Here is a 17195-nt window from a genome sequence, read left to right on the forward strand (position 1 = left end):
AAAGGTAGCCAGTATGAGGAAGTTGTTGGTGCTTGCTGAACTGTCGACCAGTCAACGTTTCTTCAATACCTGCTCATTCTTCAAAAATGAAACGAATCACTTTGCTCGTTCTCTTCGTCTACATGACGGTAAGAAAATTTTATTTTTCATACATTTTTTTACGTTTGTTACCTCATGACTCTGTCAGTTATAAATTTGAAAAATTGGAAAATTCTTATGTACTTATAGATTTGTCCCATACAAACATTATCAAAATCGGTTCGGTGGTTGGTTTTTAAATCAAAATTACAGGTTTTTCCACAACTGAAGCGGTTTTTTTGTGATCTGGAAAACATTGTTTAGCCCTTACCGCCATCTATCGAGTCCATTTTTAAGAAATTTCAAATTTCTAATCGTAATAATACGATTAGAAATTTGAAATATTATATACATATACCTAGTCCAGCCATAAGATTCAATAAAAAATATTCGTAAAGTATATATGACACACTAACAATATAAAGAGAAAAGATTTGATCGTTTGTTTGTAAAGGATAGACTCAAAAATTACTTAACCGTTTTTGAAAATTCTTTTATCTATAGAAAATTACATTGTTATAGGTTCAGCCATAAGTTTTGTTACAAATGAAAATGCATTTTATTTATAAAGTAATGTATTACACTATTGAGCACAAGCACTGTAAAAGCAAAACTAAAAAAAGTACGAGTATACGCAGTATAACGACTCACGCACAGACAGACCGGCAATGCAATCATAAAAACAAGACGAAAAAACGATTGCATTAGTTCCGAATAACTTTACTCACACTGCCGCCAAATCCTTTTCGAGCTTATTGTGTGAAATTCAATGTCTTACTTGTTTATCTCACTCTAACATATGTGTTAATATGTTTTTCGTTTCTCTCACATTCTCAATTTATATTTTCAATACAAGTGTTGACGTGACATAACTTTTTTCTCCCCAGATGTGTACAGCGGAGGATTCAACATGGCCAGGCGACGGTGGAAGCAACGGTAAAGATAATTGTGGAGACATCGACAATGACAAACATAATGGCGGAAACGTCGACCATTATGATCACAAAGACTATAATAATGGCGATGGTGAACACTGCGATGCTGACAATGGCGAAAACTACAATCATTATAATAATCGCGTGAAACGCGACGATGAAGACCATCATAAAAAAGACGGCAGTGTCAAATGTAAAGGTGATGAAAGCCATAGTACTGAAATAGTAGATTTGAACCTCTTGAATTTTTAATCTTGAAAAACCTTTCATTTTAATATGCCTAACACCAATATTACAAAGGCGAGCGCTGAGTTTCAGCTATTATTGCTTATTAGGTTCTTGCCGCGGTCTCAGTGGCGTGAGTCATATCAAGCATCCCATAGTCTAAGTTACCGTATAACCCATCCGTGTACCAAACTTTATTTTAATCCGTAGAATAGTTTTTGCGTGAAAGAGTAACAAACGTCTATCCATAATTACATCCTCACGAACATTCGCATTTATAACCTCACTGATTTCGGTATGCCAAATAAATAATTCAATCTTAATTAGTTGTTTTTTATTGAAAATCCCTATTCTGATTTTTTCAATACATTATAATGGAGTGGTCGTTTAGTCTGCGCTATTGGTATAAGCTGGCCTCCGCCAGCTTATATGATAGTATAAAGTCGGGCCAGTTGGCTCATCGTGACGAATTCACCAGGAATTAAGCATAATGGTTTCCAGGGGGAGCCGCATGTAGTGCGACCCGTCCGTTTGGTCATTGTGTCATATGTATTGATGCTTGATATTTGATCTGTTTGTATGAAAGCATACATTGACCGGGATAAAAGTAGCCTAACGTCCTTCTGGGTGATTCTGGTAATCTCTTTGGTTTCTAGTCCCAAGAATAGTGAATGTACCCAGGAAGCGTTTTACAAAATGCTCCCTTCTATTGTATCGTTCGGAGACATCGACTTTTCTGGGGACTCGATGTTGGAGTTGCACTTGCTGAAAATCACATCTCTCCAATTGAAGTACCACAAATGTATCTTTCACGACGATTGGTTGAGCGGTATGCTGGTAAGTCGTGAGGAGTATTTATTTTTACAATCAAATATGGAGTCCTATTATGGCTAGACACGTGACGGTGTCTTCTAATGAACACTGCGTTGTCGTTTTCTTTTCATTTTTCATTAAACACCTAAGTACATTGTTTTTAACTGAACCCAACTAATTGTGTTTGTGTTCTTACACAAACAAAAACCGAATGTCACATAGAATATTTTACAGTGGCAACGTATTTACTTATTAATTGTTTCGTCGTGGACACAATGGAATTTATTTAGAATAAACTCTGATAATCGATGACAAATACTTTTATTTTAATATACCTAGTGCAGCCATAAGTTTTATTACAAATGAAAATGCATTTTTTTATGAAGTAATGATATATTACTAAAATGTATACCTACATATTTATTAAAGTGACTTATTTCGTAGTTACCCAACTGGACGAATTCAGCATGTAAAGCTTGGCTCTCTTACGAGTTCCGACCAAACAGTATAAATGGGTGTTCCACAAGGTAGTGTTTTAGGACCGAATTTGTTTCTTGCCTACATCAACTATGTGACTTAACACTCGATAATGACACTGCTGTTTCATTTGCCAATGAAACTGCACTTATCTTTACCGGTAAGGCCTTTTCAAAAGTATTGGTCCAAAATTTTTGAAAAGGCCCAAATGGGATTTGATAGGGTCAGAGAGTGGTTGGTCGATAATACTCTAGATGAGACAAAGTTTATGATTTATAGTATTAGGAACTACAGACTACCTGATCCTAAAGTGCATCAACTATTTGCTCATACATGTTTATCACCCCGGAATGATGTACAGACTTGTAACTGTCAAAATTTAAATTTAACTAAGACAATTAAATACTTAGGTGCAGCGGCGGCCTTACCCATTGCGAGGCTCCGGGCCTTTATAGGTCTTTGTGAAGTCCTTTGTCCTTCGAGAAAAGTATGTGATACGAAACTAGGTCTGGTTGTTTTATTTAGGTATTTGTTATGTTCACGAGAAATATTAATATTATACAAATAAATAAAATTTGAGTATATCTTATTTTACACTTTTTTTTTACAATTGATTATTTTATTTGTATAATTTAGTATTGGTAATTTAGTTCATTCGCAATTAAAATGCCAAAAATCGGGAAGATTTTGCAGCTTGCCGCTAGACAAAATGCCACTCATTGGTTGTTTAAAATTTGCTTGGGTTGTTACGCGAGGTCCCTACAAGAGCGAGGCCCCGGGCGATTGCCCTGTTCGCCACCCCCTAAGGCCGCCACTGCTTAGGTGTAACACTAGATACCAATTTAAATTTTAAAGCGCGTCGATATATTAACTATGCGTATTAGAAAGTTAATATACATTTCTAAGCAACTATGTTATATTACTAATACTAAAATTATGAAAATAACATACATGGCTCTATGCCAGTCAATTTTAACTTACTGTATAACTTGATGGGGTGGGACTACTAAAACCAACTTCATTAGTCTTGAAAGAGCTCAAAGAACCATACTGAAAGTATTAACCTTCAAGCCATTTCGCTATCCTACTCACGATCTTTATAAGTCAAGCCAAGTTCTTACAGTGCGCCAGTTATTTTTCCTATCTACATTATTAAAACAACATTCACTTTCGACTTACCATCCTGACCTAATTACCCGAAGCCGCCGTTTAACACTAGTACAAGATAAACATAATGCGACGTTTGCTCAGAGATATTACGATTTTCTTGGGCCCTACTTTTATAAAACAATTAACTCAACAATATCAATCTTCGCCCCCAATAAATATATGTGTAAAAAAACTGTTACAGAGTGGCTCCAGCAGCTTCACTATGATGAAATTGAAAAATTAATACATCCTACCTCCTAAACTCTTTATTCTTTAATTGTTATTCTTATTTTTTGTTCTGTCTCAGTGTACTTGATGGATTTGCCTTTGCTTGCTAATGTATATGCAGTTGTGACTGATTGATATTTAGACATTTGAATATCATATAACTATGTGTGTATACGTGTTTTCATGTGTACGTACTGTATTTGTATCTGTTACGCCTAACAACTTTTGAGTTCTCCATTGTATGTATTGCCATAAATTGTTTCATGCCAGGCAGGGGTCCTGGTGCCTTGTGATACGGGTTTTTTGAATACCCAGTTCAGGCACCAGTTCACTACAACTTTGATGTATCTATGGTATTATTTTAAATGTTTCATTGTACTCAAAAAAGTTGTGAGATAAATAAATACACATTATTATTATTAAAAAAAATCTCAGGAAAAAATAAAAGAATATTCTATTCGAAATGGCCACCTTTGGCTTTTATACAGGCCTTTAATCTGTCTGGCCACGAATCAATGGATTTATGCACTGTTTCCAAGGGAAATTTTTCCACTGCTTGCTCCAAAGACTTCCATCCGTTATAAACAAACGATCAAATCTTTCCTCTTTATATTATTAGTATGTCATATATGGGTCATTGCCAAATTTTGCGCAGGTAACTGCCACTAAAAATGTTCAACTTTTAAAAAACCAAAAATTCTTAAACATGACTTTTCTTTTTGTTCATGCTTACTAAAACAACAAAATTTTTAACTATTACAGCCGGCCGCGATGTTTAACTGATGATTTTTTATTTATCCCGTATTTTGTAGGTGAGGGTCTAAAAATAAAACAACTCTGTTATAATAACGTTTTAACTTATATTATGAAACTAAATAATTTAGTACCAAATTTTTTGGCATCAATGTTAATTAAAGTCTTTTATCTTATAATCACATTTAGAATCACATTTGTTTTTTAAGTTTAACAATTATTAATTTTAATTCTAAACAACTCTGTTACTTTTTGAATTTTGACGCATATTAAATTCTACCGAAATACTCTAAATATTTATTTATTAACTGCTAACTATAAAATATGACTGTATAAATATCTAACATATTATGTATTATTATATTACCATATTATAATCATTAGCTTTTCATAAACATCTTTGGTATGTCTTTCAATCTTTGGGACAGAAAAGTAACAGAGGTGGACGGCAGTAACATAGTTGTTCTTTTTTTGTATCTTACTTGACTAAATTTCACTTGGTTGAGCTTGAGAGTTGAAAACATAAACATAAACTTCAATATTAGTGACAATAAACGTCATGACTGGTCTATAATAAACAATATAAGAACAAAAATCTTATATTCTTGAAAAAGTAAGTTGAAAGTGAAAATTATTTTTCAAATATCTCTAAAGCAGTATCAAATTGGAAATATATTCTTTTACCTTTACGGACTTTTTTAGGTTCTGGAACAATAGCAAGTATATTATCAAAAGATACATAAGATAAATCAGATTTAATTAATTTAAATTTTGTAGCCGTATGATCGATTGACTTGAAAAACATAATTTTGACCTCACCATCGTCTTCTATTTCAGATAAGGCCTTACCTAAATATACATAGTCCTGTTTTAAACTGGAAATTTTTACCAAGACACAAATACCTTCTTTTATTTTTTTAACATGAATATTTTCCTTCTCAATCAAAGCATCGTCATTTTGCTTTGATGTGCTAGGTTCTTCTGACAAATAAGTGCTGGAAGATTTTTCTTTTATTGATATCAGAGGGGCATCATCATCGGAATCTGAGCTGTAAACAATGCTGTAAAACCCTTTTGCTCGCTTTTGACAAAGGTTGCTTATATTGGACAGAGAATTCTTGTTGCAAGTAGTAGGAGTTGATTTTTCTACTGCAGTTTTTATTGGAACGTAGTGCTTGGGATTCATGCAAGAGCAAAAGCCGCGCTGACAAAAACAACTCAAATATCTATACTTTAGAACTCCAGCTTCCTCAGTAAAAACTTGATGGACTTTCATGGTACCTAATAATGGCACGATACACTCTGGGATCTGCGATGAACTCAGTTCAATTTCCTCATTAGTTATTAGAAATAGTCTTACTTTACTTACATCTTTCAAAGCACGATAGAAATTTGTAGCATCAGATATGTCAGTTCCACGTGCAACAAGTTGATCAGCAGTACGCTTTAAAAAACCGCCAATCCCATCTGCGGCACCCTTGCCATGTCCTGCTTCAAAAAAATTCCAAGTAACTTTAGTAAACTTGTACTTAGAGAATAACTTTGTGCATATCAAATAAAAGTTTTGTTTCTGTCGATATTGAGTGGCTGGGCCGTCTGAAAATACATGCAGGATATTTACTTCCGGAAATTTGTCATGAATTGAAGCAAAGATTGGATGGAGGTGAGCCCAAATTGCGGCAGGGTTGTGTGAAAGGTTTTCAGACACGGTACAAAACGATGATACCTCTAGCTTGTTATCTGAACCACGACTATAGATCACTCCAGTATGCATGGATACTTGATTTCGGGACCCGCCAAAATGATAAGATTGTATTTCTTCAGAACATTTACAGTTATAATTTTCACTGAAATCAATATGCAGCGCAATTTCATTTATAGCCAAGTCATCTATGCATTTTCTATAATTTCTGTACTGTGTCTTAATGTAATATACATGCCTTTTAAACTCCTTTAGTGTAATTTTAAACTTATCTATCAAAGCTTTTCCAGTACTCTTCATCTCTTCTTTGATACTTTTTGTAACTTTGATTTTCTTTCCTGACTTCTCTATCACTTCAGTTTTAGTTAACCATTGAGGATATTTTACTATTATTTCTTCTTTTGATGTATCATAAATAATTTCTGTTAATTGACATACAGAACAGATTCCGGTCATACATACTAGTGAATCTGGATCACATACTTGGTTTACAATAATCTTGTTAATGTCTGAGGTTCCAGTAACTTTGTTTTTACACAAAGCAATTGCCAAGTATTGAATATTAATATGAATTCGACACAAACATGTTTCTCTTGCAGCAACAGTCGAAAACAAAACATAAAATGGTCTATATCGGGTAAAAGTTCTGTAACTACATGTCATAGTAGGGTTTTCGCGTTTAAAAGAAAGGTAAAGATTTTTCATATTATCTAGTAGGTAGCGCTTTTGCATTTTATTTTTCTTTAAAGAAATGGTTTCTTTTTTTCCAGCAGTCGCTCTTGATACGTCATCACGTTAAAAAAATTCCTTAATTTTTTCACTGAAAAGCTTTTTCTTACGCAGACGCTGTTTTTTCCGTATGTAGCCTTGGTTCACACCAAGACATTCTTGGATGATTTGCACTTTTTGCCTAGAACATTTAACAGCCTCATCTTCAAATATTTTTTGAATTGCAAATTTCTCTTTCCGACTTTTTATATTCTCATATCGTTTTTTAATAGCATTTGATAAAATCTCATATTTCTCTTGATGCTCTTGATTATCATCTTCAATTTCAGATTTCTTATGTTTTGCTCTATTGTACCTTTTTCTATATTTTTGGCACCTCTTTTTCATTACTTCTAACTGTTGCTTTAATTTTATGTTATCTCTAAATAACTTCGATCTGTTCCTTTTTACGCGCTTTCTGCCACGAGAAGCTGCTGATATAGTAGAGCTAATAGTTTTTTCACAAGAAGTAGACAGCTGAGGTGTCGATAAACAATGATCAGCATTTGGAGTAATTTGGTCCTGCCCTGGAGGGGCCGGTCTTTTAAAACAAGGAGGTGATGACTCTGGGATTTGCATGACAATACGAAGAGCTCTAGCCTTATCTCTCCGTTTAGAATTTGCAGATCGCCATTTTTTTTTTATTGCTCGATGTTCACGTGTTGTTAAGTCTTGTACTAAGCGTTTATTAGCATGGTATCTCTCTCGATCTTTTCTTTTAGATTCTGCTTCCTTTTCAGGATTATTTTTACGCCGTTCTCGGTACCGTCGCTGCTTTTCAGCAGGCGTAAGTGGCATCTTGAAATCACAGGTAACACGCAGTATCTTGTAACAATATATTTAAGTTTATTAAAATACATACGTTTTACCAAGTTTATAAATAATTTAAAAACACCCGATTATTAAACATATATAGTTTGAAATATAAAATATAAGTATAAAGTTAAAGAATATAGGCATATTCAACTCTGTTACTTTCTTAACAACTCTGTAACCACGCGCTGGTAACAAAGTTGCGTAGTAACAGAGTAGTAAATATAACATGCCACAAGACATAAGTCAAATAGTAAAGCGTAAAGTACACTTTTTTTTCATATTTATAATATTTACCTTATTAACAACATACTAAACGTAAAATAATAAAAAATAATATGGTTTACTTACGTAAATAGGTAGGTAACAAAGTAGACGCACATTAAAAACACGTAGCCTATTCAACGCCTGGCGATCCACTGACACCCCCTGTACACCTCCCTCCGATTTAACGGTGAACCACGATTACTCCAGACATACTGATGAATGTAGTACAAAGTGTGAGCAACGCCATCTCTATTTTATGTTGCGATTTAATCAGTAACGTAGTAGTCCACACAGTTTCACACAATATGCGGGACATAGTTTCAAAAAAAAGTTATTAATTACATTTTGATAATTACCGGTTTTAAGACATACTTTATTAATATTAACAATACTCTGTTTATGGTAATAATTTATTTAGTGTAGGTTGATATAGTAGAAAAATAAATTATTTGATTTTTATTACAACGGAATACTACTTGGGACACAAAGGGAAAACCATTCTGTTACCAGAATGACCATAATGTTACTTAAAAAAAATACTAAATACTTTATAATTTGTATTTATTTTTAATCAATATTTGTAAATACGATATATTTTGTATTTAATGTAAAATTTGTTAGAGATTACGTGATTATTACTAGTAAAAATAATAATACAGTCGAGGGACAAGTTTACCTGCGCAAAATTTGACAATGACCCATATGTGTACCTCACGAATATTTTTAATGGATCCTGTATGATTCACGACGACAAGTCAGTATAATATATTTATATGTGTACACTCGTAAAAACTTGCTATTTGTAGAATGTTACTCATATAATAAAATTATATATATGTATATACATTTTTATCTGCTCGCCTGTCTGTCTTTATAATTGTTCTGGCATCACGCAAGAACTACTGCCCCAAATTTGATACGACTTTCATTTTTTTTATACCACAAGGGTAGCAATAAAACATACAGCCCGTCTGATGGTAAGCTGATGGTAATGGTCACTGTAGCCTATGAACGCCTGCAGGGGTGTCACGTGTGCATTGCCGACCCTGTAGAAACCTTAATAGACCCTTTTTGAAGAATCTCATACTATAGTTTCCAAGGAAAATGTCTACAGGGAGCTCATTCCAGCCTGAGCGTCCGCACGAGAAAATTGCTCTGAAACCGCACTGTACGTGACCATTTACACTCAAGCGCTTTGGGTTACCATACCATTTTCACCCATTAAAAAAAAAACACTCCTCACTGGCGTCCCGCCAGCGCATAGCGGTAGCACAAGCAGGGTTACCATTCTAGTTTTACTGATAATGGAAAATATAGTATAATTGCAGAATTTGTTTTTATGTAACATTAGAAAAAATATAATTAAAAATATTTCATTTGCCTTAACATTAAAAGTATAATAAAAAATAATAATAAATACAAACGTAAAAAGGCAATTAATATCTAAACAAAAAGTATATAAAGGTAGCCAGTATGAGGAAGTTGTTGGTGCTTGCTGAACTGTCGACCAGTCAACGTTTCTTCAATACCTGCTCATTCTTCAAAATGAAACGAATCACATTGCTCGTTCTCTTCGTCTACATGACGGTAAGAAAATTTTATTTTTCATACATTTTTTTACGTTTGTTACCTCATGACTCTGTCAGTTATAAATTTGAAAAATTGGAAAATTCTTATGTACTTATAGATTTGTCCCATACAAACATTATCAAAATCGGTTCGGTGGTTGGTTTTTAAATCAAAATTACAGGTTTTTCCACAACTGAAGTGGTTTCTAATCGTAATAATACGATTAGAAATTTGAAATATTATATACATATACCTAGTCCAGCCATAAGATTCAATAAAAAATATTCGTAAAGTATATATGACACACTAACAATATAAAGAGAAAAGATTTGATCGTTTGTTTGTAAAGGATAGACTCAAAAATTACTTAACCGTTTTTGAAAATTCTTTTATCTATAGAAAATTACATTGTTATAGGTTCAGCCATAAGTTCTGTTACAAATGAAAATGCATTTTATTTATAAAGTAATGTATTACACTATTGAGCACAAGCACTGTAAAAGCAAAACTAAAAAAAAGTACGAGTATACGCAGTATAACGACTCACGCACAGACAGACCGGCAATGCAATCATAAAAACAAGACGAAAAAACGATTGCATTAGTTCCGAATAACTTTACTCACACTGCCGCCAAATCCTTTTCGAGCTTATTGTGTGAAATTCAATGTCTTACTTGTTTATCTCACTCTAACATATGTGTTAATATGTTTTTCGTTTCTCTCACATTCTCAATTTATATTTTCAATACAAGTGTTGAAGTGACATAACTTTTTTCTCCCCAGATGTGTACAGCGGAGGATTCAACATGGTCAGGCGACGGTGGAAGCAACGGTAAAGATAATTGTGGAGACATCGACAATGACAAACATAATGGCGGAAACGTCGACCATTATGATCACAAAGACTATAATAATGGCGATGGTGAACACTGCGATGCTGACAATGGCGAAAACTACAATCATTATAATAATCGCGTGAAACGCGACGATGAAGACCATCATAAAAAAGACGGCAGTGTCAAATGTAAAGGTGATGAAAGCCATAGTACTGAAATAGTAGATTTGAACCTCTTGAATTTTTAATCTTGAAAAACCTTTCATTTTAATATGCCTAACACCAATATTACAAAGGCGAGCGCTGAGTTTCAGCTATTATTGCTTATTAGGTTCTTGCCGCGGTCTCAGTGGCGTGAGTCATATCAAGCATCCCATAGTCTAAGTTACCGTATAACCCATCCGTGTACCAAACTTTATTTTAATCCGTAGAATAGTTTTTGCGTGAAAGAGTAACAAACGTCTATCCATAATTACATCCTCACGAACATTCGCATTTATAACCTCACTGATTTCGGTATGCCAAATAAATAATTCAATCTTAATTAGTTGTTTTTTATTGAAAATCCCTATTCTGATTTTTTCAATACATTATAATGGAGTGGTCGTTTAGTCTGCGCTATTGGTATAAGCTGGCCTCCGCCAGCTTATATGATAGTATAAAGTCGGGCCAGTTGGCTCATCGTGACGAATTCACCAGGAATTAAGCATAATGGTTTCCAGGGGGAGCCGCATGTAGTGCGACCCGTCCGTTTGGTCATTGTGTCATATGTATTGATGCTTGATATTTGATCTGTTTGTATGAAAGCATACATTGACCGGGATAAAAGTAGCCTAACGTCCTTCTGGGTGATTCTGGTAATCTCTTTGGTTTCTAGTCCCAAGAATAGTGAATGTACCCAGGAAGCGTTTTACAAAATGCTCCCTTCTATTGTATCGTTCGGAGACATCGACTTTTCTGGGGACTCGATGTTGGAGTTGCACTTGCTGAAAATCACATCTCTCCAATTGAAGTACCACAAATGTATCTTTCACGACGATTGGTTGAGCGGTATGCTGGTAAGTCGTGAGGAGTATTTATTTTTACAATCAAATATGGAGTCCTATTATGGCTAGACACGTGACGGTGTCTTCTAATGAACACTGCGTTGTCGTTTTCTTTTCATTTTTCATTAAACACCTAAGTACATTGTTTTTAACTGAACCCAACTAATTGTGTTTGTGTTCTTACACAAACAAAAACCGAATGTCACATAGAATATTTTACAGTGGCAACGTATTTACTTATTAATTGTTTCGTCGTGGACACAATGGAATTTATTTAGAATAAACTCTGATAATCGATGACAAATACTTTTATTTTAATATACCTAGTGCAGCCATAAGTTTTATTACAAATGAAAATGCATTTTTTTATGAAGTAATGATATATTACTAAAATGTATACCTACATATTTATTAAAGTGACTTATTTCGTAGTTACCCAACTGGACGAATTCAGCATGTAAAGCTTGGCTCTCTTACGAGTTCCGACCAAACAGTATAAATGGGTGTTTCACAAGGTAGTGTTTTAGGACCGAATTTGTTTCTTGCCTACATCAACTATCTATGTGACTTAACACTCGATAATGACACTGCTGTTTCATTTGCCAATGAAACTGCACTTATCTTTACCGGTAAGGCCTTTTCAAAAGTATTGGTCCAAAATTTTTGATTGTATTAGGAACTACAAACTATTTGCTCATACATGTTTATCACCCCGGAATGATGTACAGACTTGTAACTGTCAAAATTTAAAAATAACTAAGACAATTAAATACTTAAGACAATTATATGGGTGTGAAACATGGACAATGACGCAGAAGGAAAGAAAGATGCTTGAGGCATTCGAAATGTGAACATGGAGGAGAATCGAAAGGATAAGCTGGACAGAAAAACTAACAAACGAGGAAGTCCTAAAAAAAAGTAAATGAGAAGAGAACATTGATTAAAATAATAAAGAATAGAAGAGGCAAAATGCTGGGCCACCTTATACGACGATTTTATTAAGAGCATAATAGAAGGAAAAATAGAGGGCAAAAAAGGAAGAGGAAGATCGAGGATTAACTTTTTTTGGGACAGATAAAGGAAACACTAGGCGTCATGTCGTATAGGGAGATAAAGGATATGGCCTGGGATAAAATGCTGGAGGAAGTTGCATGAATTAGTTGCACCGACAAGAGGAAACTCATTAAATGAAAAAAAAAATTAAATACTTAGGTGCAGCGGCGGCCTTACCCATTGCGAGGCTCCGGGCAATGGGTCTTTGTGAAGTCCTTTGTGAAGCGCCACCGCCTAAGGCCGCCACTGCTTAGGTGTAACACTAGATACCAATTTAAATTTTAAAGCGCGTCGATATATTAACTATGCGTATTAGAAAGTTAATATACATTTCTAAGCAACTATGTTATATTACTAATACTAAAATTATGAAAATAACATACATGGCTCTATGCCAGTCAATTTTAACTTACTGTATAACTTGATGGGGTGGGACTACTAAAACCAACTTCATTAGTCTTGAAAGAGCTCAAAGAACCATACTGAAAGTATTAACCTTCAAGCCATTTCGCTATCCTACTCACGATCTTTATAAGTCAAGCCAAGTTCTTACAGTGCGCCAGTTATTTTTCCTATCTACATTATTAAAACAACATTCACTTTCGACTTACCATCCTGACCTAATTACCCGAAGCCGCCGTTTAACACTAGTACAAGATAAACATAATGCGACGTTTGCTCAGAGATATTACGATTTTCTTGGGCCCTACTTTTATAAAACAATTAACTCAACAATATCAATCTTCGCCCCCAATAAATATATGTGTAAAAAAACTGTTACAGAGTGGCTCCAGCAGCTTCACTATGATGAAATTGAAAAATTAATACATCCTACCTCCTAAACTCTTTATTCTTTAATTGTTATTCTTATTTTTTGTTCTGTCTCAGTGTACTTGATGGATTTGCCTTTGCTTGCTAATGTATATGCAGTTGTGACTGATTGATATTTAGACATTTGAATATCATATAACTATGTGTGTATACGTGTTTTCATGTGTACGTACTGTATTTGTATCTGTTACGCCTAACAACTTTTGAGTTCTCCATTGTATGTATTGCCATAAATTGTTTCATGCCAGGCAGGGGTCCTGGTGCCTTGTGATACGGGTTTTTTGAATACCCAGTTCAGGCACCAGTTCACTACAACTTTGATGTATCTATGGTATTATTTTAAATGTTTCATTGTACTCAAAAAAGTTGTGAGATAAATAAATACACATTATTATTATTAAAAAAAATCTCAGGAAAAAATAAAAGAATATTCTATTCGAAATGGCCACCTTTGGCTTTTATACAGGCCTTTAATCTGTCTGGCCACGAATCAATGGATTTATGCACTGTTTCCAAGGGAAATTTTTCCACTGCTTGCTCCAAAGACTTCCATCCGTTATAAACAAACGATCAAATCTTTCCTCTTTATATTATTAGTATGTCATATATGGGTCATTGCCAAATTTTGCGCAGGTAACTGCCACTAAAAATGTTCAACTTTTAAAAAACCAAAAATTCTTAAACATGACTTTTCTTTTTGTTCATGCTTACTAAAACAACAAAATTTTTAACTATTACAGCCGGCCGCGATGTTTAACTGATGATTTTTTATTTATCCCGTATTTTGTAGGTGAGGGTCTAAAAATAAAACAACTCTGTTATAATAACGTTTTAACTTATATTATGAAACTAAATAATTTAGTACCAAATTTTTTGGCATCAATGTTAATTAAAGTCTTTTATCTTATAATCACATTTAGAATCACATTTGTTTTTTAAGTTTAACAATTATTAATTTTAATTCTAAACAACTCTGTTACTTTTTGAATTTTGACGCATATTAAATTCTACCGAAATACTCTAAATATTTATTTATTAACTGCTAACTATAAAATATGACTGTATAAATATCTAACATATTATGTATTATTATATTACCATATTATAATCATTAGCTTTTCATAAACATCTTTGGTATGTCTTTCAATCTTTGGGACAGAAAAGTAACAGAGGTGGACGGCAGTAACATAGTTGTTCTTTTTTTGTATCTTACTTGACTAAATTTCACTTGGTTGAGCTTGAGAGTTGAAAACATAAACATAAACTTCAATATTAGTGACAATAAACGTCATGACTGGTCTATAATAAACAATATAAGAACAAAAATCTTATATTCTTGAAAAAGTAAGTTGAAAGTGAAAATTATTTTTCAAATATCTCTAAAGCAGTATCAAATTGGAAATATATTCTTTTACCTTTACGGACTTTTTTAGGTTCTGGAACAATAGCAAGTATATTATCAAAAGATACATAAGATAAATCAGATTTAATTAATTTAAATTTTGTAGCCGTATGATCGATTGACTTGAAAAACATAATTTTGACCTCACCATCGTCTTCTATTTCAGATAAGGCCTTACCTAAATATACATAGTCCTGTTTTAAACTGGAAATTTTTACCAAGACACAAATACCTTCTTTTATTTTTTTAACATGAATATTTTCCTTCTCAATCAAAGCATCGTCATTTTGCTTTGATGTGCTAGGTTCTTCTGACAAATAAGTGCTGGAAGATTTTTCTTTTATTGATATCAGAGGGGCATCATCATCGGAATCTGAGCTGTAAACAATGCTGTAAAACCCTTTTGCTCGCTTTTGACAAAGGTTGCTTATATTGGACAGAGAATTCTTGTTGCAAGTAGTAGGAGTTGATTTTTCTACTGCAGTTTTTATTGGAACGTAGTGCTTGGGATTCATGCAAGAGCAAAAGCCGCGCTGACAAAAACAACTCAAATATCTATACTTTAGAACTCCAGCTTCCTCAGTAAAAACTTGATGGACTTTCATGGTACCTAATAATGGCACGATACACTCTGGGATCTGCGATGAACTCAGTTCAATTTCCTCATTAGTTATTAGAAATAGTCTTACTTTACTTACATCTTTCAAAGCACGATAGAAATTTGTAGCATCAGATATGTCAGTTCCACGTGCAACAAGTTGATCAGCAGTACGCTTTAAAAAACCGCCAATCCCATCTGCGGCACCCTTGCCATGTCCTGCTTCAAAAAAATTCCAAGTAACTTTAGTAAACTTGTACTTAGAGAATAACTTTGTGCATATCAAATAAAAGTTTTGTTTCTGTCGATATTGAGTGGCTGGGCCGTCTGAAAATACATGCAGGATATTTACTTCCGGAAATTTGTCATGAATTGAAGCAAAGATTGGATGGAGGTGAGCCCAAATTGCGGCAGGGTTGTGTGAAAGGTTTTCAGACACGGTACAAAACGATGATACCTCTAGCTTGTTATCTGAACCACGACTATAGATCACTCCAGTATGCATGGATACTTGATTTCGGGACCCGCCAAAATGATAAGATTGTATTTCTTCAGAACATTTACAGTTATAATTTTCACTGAAATCAATATGCAGCGCAATTTCATTTATAGCCAAGTCATCTATGCATTTTCTATAATTTCTGTACTGTGTCTTAATGTAATATACATGCCTTTTAAACTCCTTTAGTGTAATTTTAAACTTATCTATCAAAGCTTTTCCAGTACTCTTCATCTCTTCTTTGATACTTTTTGTAACTTTGATTTTCTTTCCTGACTTCTCTATCACTTCAGTTTTAGTTAACCATTGAGGATATTTTACTATTATTTCTTCTTTTGATGTATCATAAATAATTTCTGTTAATTGACATACAGAACAGATTCCGGTCATACATACTAGTGAATCTGGATCACATACTTGGTTTACAATAATCTTGTTAATGTCTGAGGTTCCAGTAACTTTGTTTTTACACAAAGCAATTGCCAAGTATTGAATATTAATATGAATTCGACACAAACATGTTTCTCTTGCAGCAACAGTCGAAAACAAAACATAAAATGGTCTATATCGGGTAAAAGTTCTGTAACTACATGTCATAGTAGGGTTTTCGCGTTTAAAAGAAAGGTAAAGATTTTTCATATTATCTAGTAGGTAGCGCTTTTGCATTTTATTTTTCTTTAAAGAAATGGTTTCTTTTTTTCCAGCAGTCGCTCTTGATACGTCATCACGTTAAAAAAATTCCTTAATTTTTTCACTGAAAAGCTTTTTCTTACGCAGACGCTGTTTTTTCCGTATGTAGCCTTGGTTCACACCAAGACATTCTTGGATGATTTGCACTTTTTGCCTAGAACATTTAACAGCCTCATCTTCAAATATTTTTTGAATTGCAAATTTCTCTTTCCGACTTTTTATATTCTCATATCGTTTTTTAATAGCATTTGATAAAATCTCATATTTCTCTTGATGCTCTTGATTATCATCTTCAATTTCAGATTTCTTATGTTTTGCTCTATTGTACCTTTTTCTATATTTTTGGCACCTCTTTTTCATTACTTCTAACTGTTGCTTTAATTTTATGTTATCTCTAAATAACTTCGATCTGTTCCTTTTTACGCGCTTTCTGCCACGAGAAGCTGCTGATATAGTAGAGCTAA

At 33.7% G+C, this 17195-nt stretch overlaps 2 protein-coding genes across 2 annotated transcripts; both read left to right on the top strand.

Annotated features, from left to right (window-relative positions):
- Positions 1–18: 18 nt before the first annotated feature.
- LOC116413333 (uncharacterized) lies at positions 19–1561 on the top strand. Its single transcript, XM_031911840.2, has 2 exons — positions 19–128; positions 966–1561. The coding sequence occupies exons 1-2, from the start codon at positions 87–89 to the stop codon at positions 1263–1265; spliced, it is 342 nt and encodes a 113-aa protein (XP_031767700.2). The 5' UTR covers positions 19–86; the 3' UTR covers positions 1266–1561.
- An 8105-nt stretch (positions 1562–9666) lies between these two features.
- LOC128200131 (probable DNA repair protein RAD50) lies at positions 9667–11156 on the top strand. Its single transcript, XM_052892454.1, has 2 exons — positions 9667–9795; positions 10561–11156. Exons 1-2 carry the CDS (start codon positions 9682–9684, stop codon positions 10858–10860), a joined length of 414 nt encoding a protein of 137 aa, XP_052748414.1. The 5' UTR covers positions 9667–9681; the 3' UTR covers positions 10861–11156.
- The last annotated feature ends 6039 nt before the right edge of the window (positions 11157–17195 follow it).

The sequence above is a fragment of the Galleria mellonella genome, unplaced genomic scaffold (genome assembly GCF_026898425.1).
Source record: "Galleria mellonella isolate WM207_F2 unplaced genomic scaffold, CSIRO_AGI_GalMel_v1 utg158, whole genome shotgun sequence".
Lineage (NCBI taxonomy): Eukaryota > Metazoa > Arthropoda > Insecta > Lepidoptera > Pyralidae > Galleria > Galleria mellonella.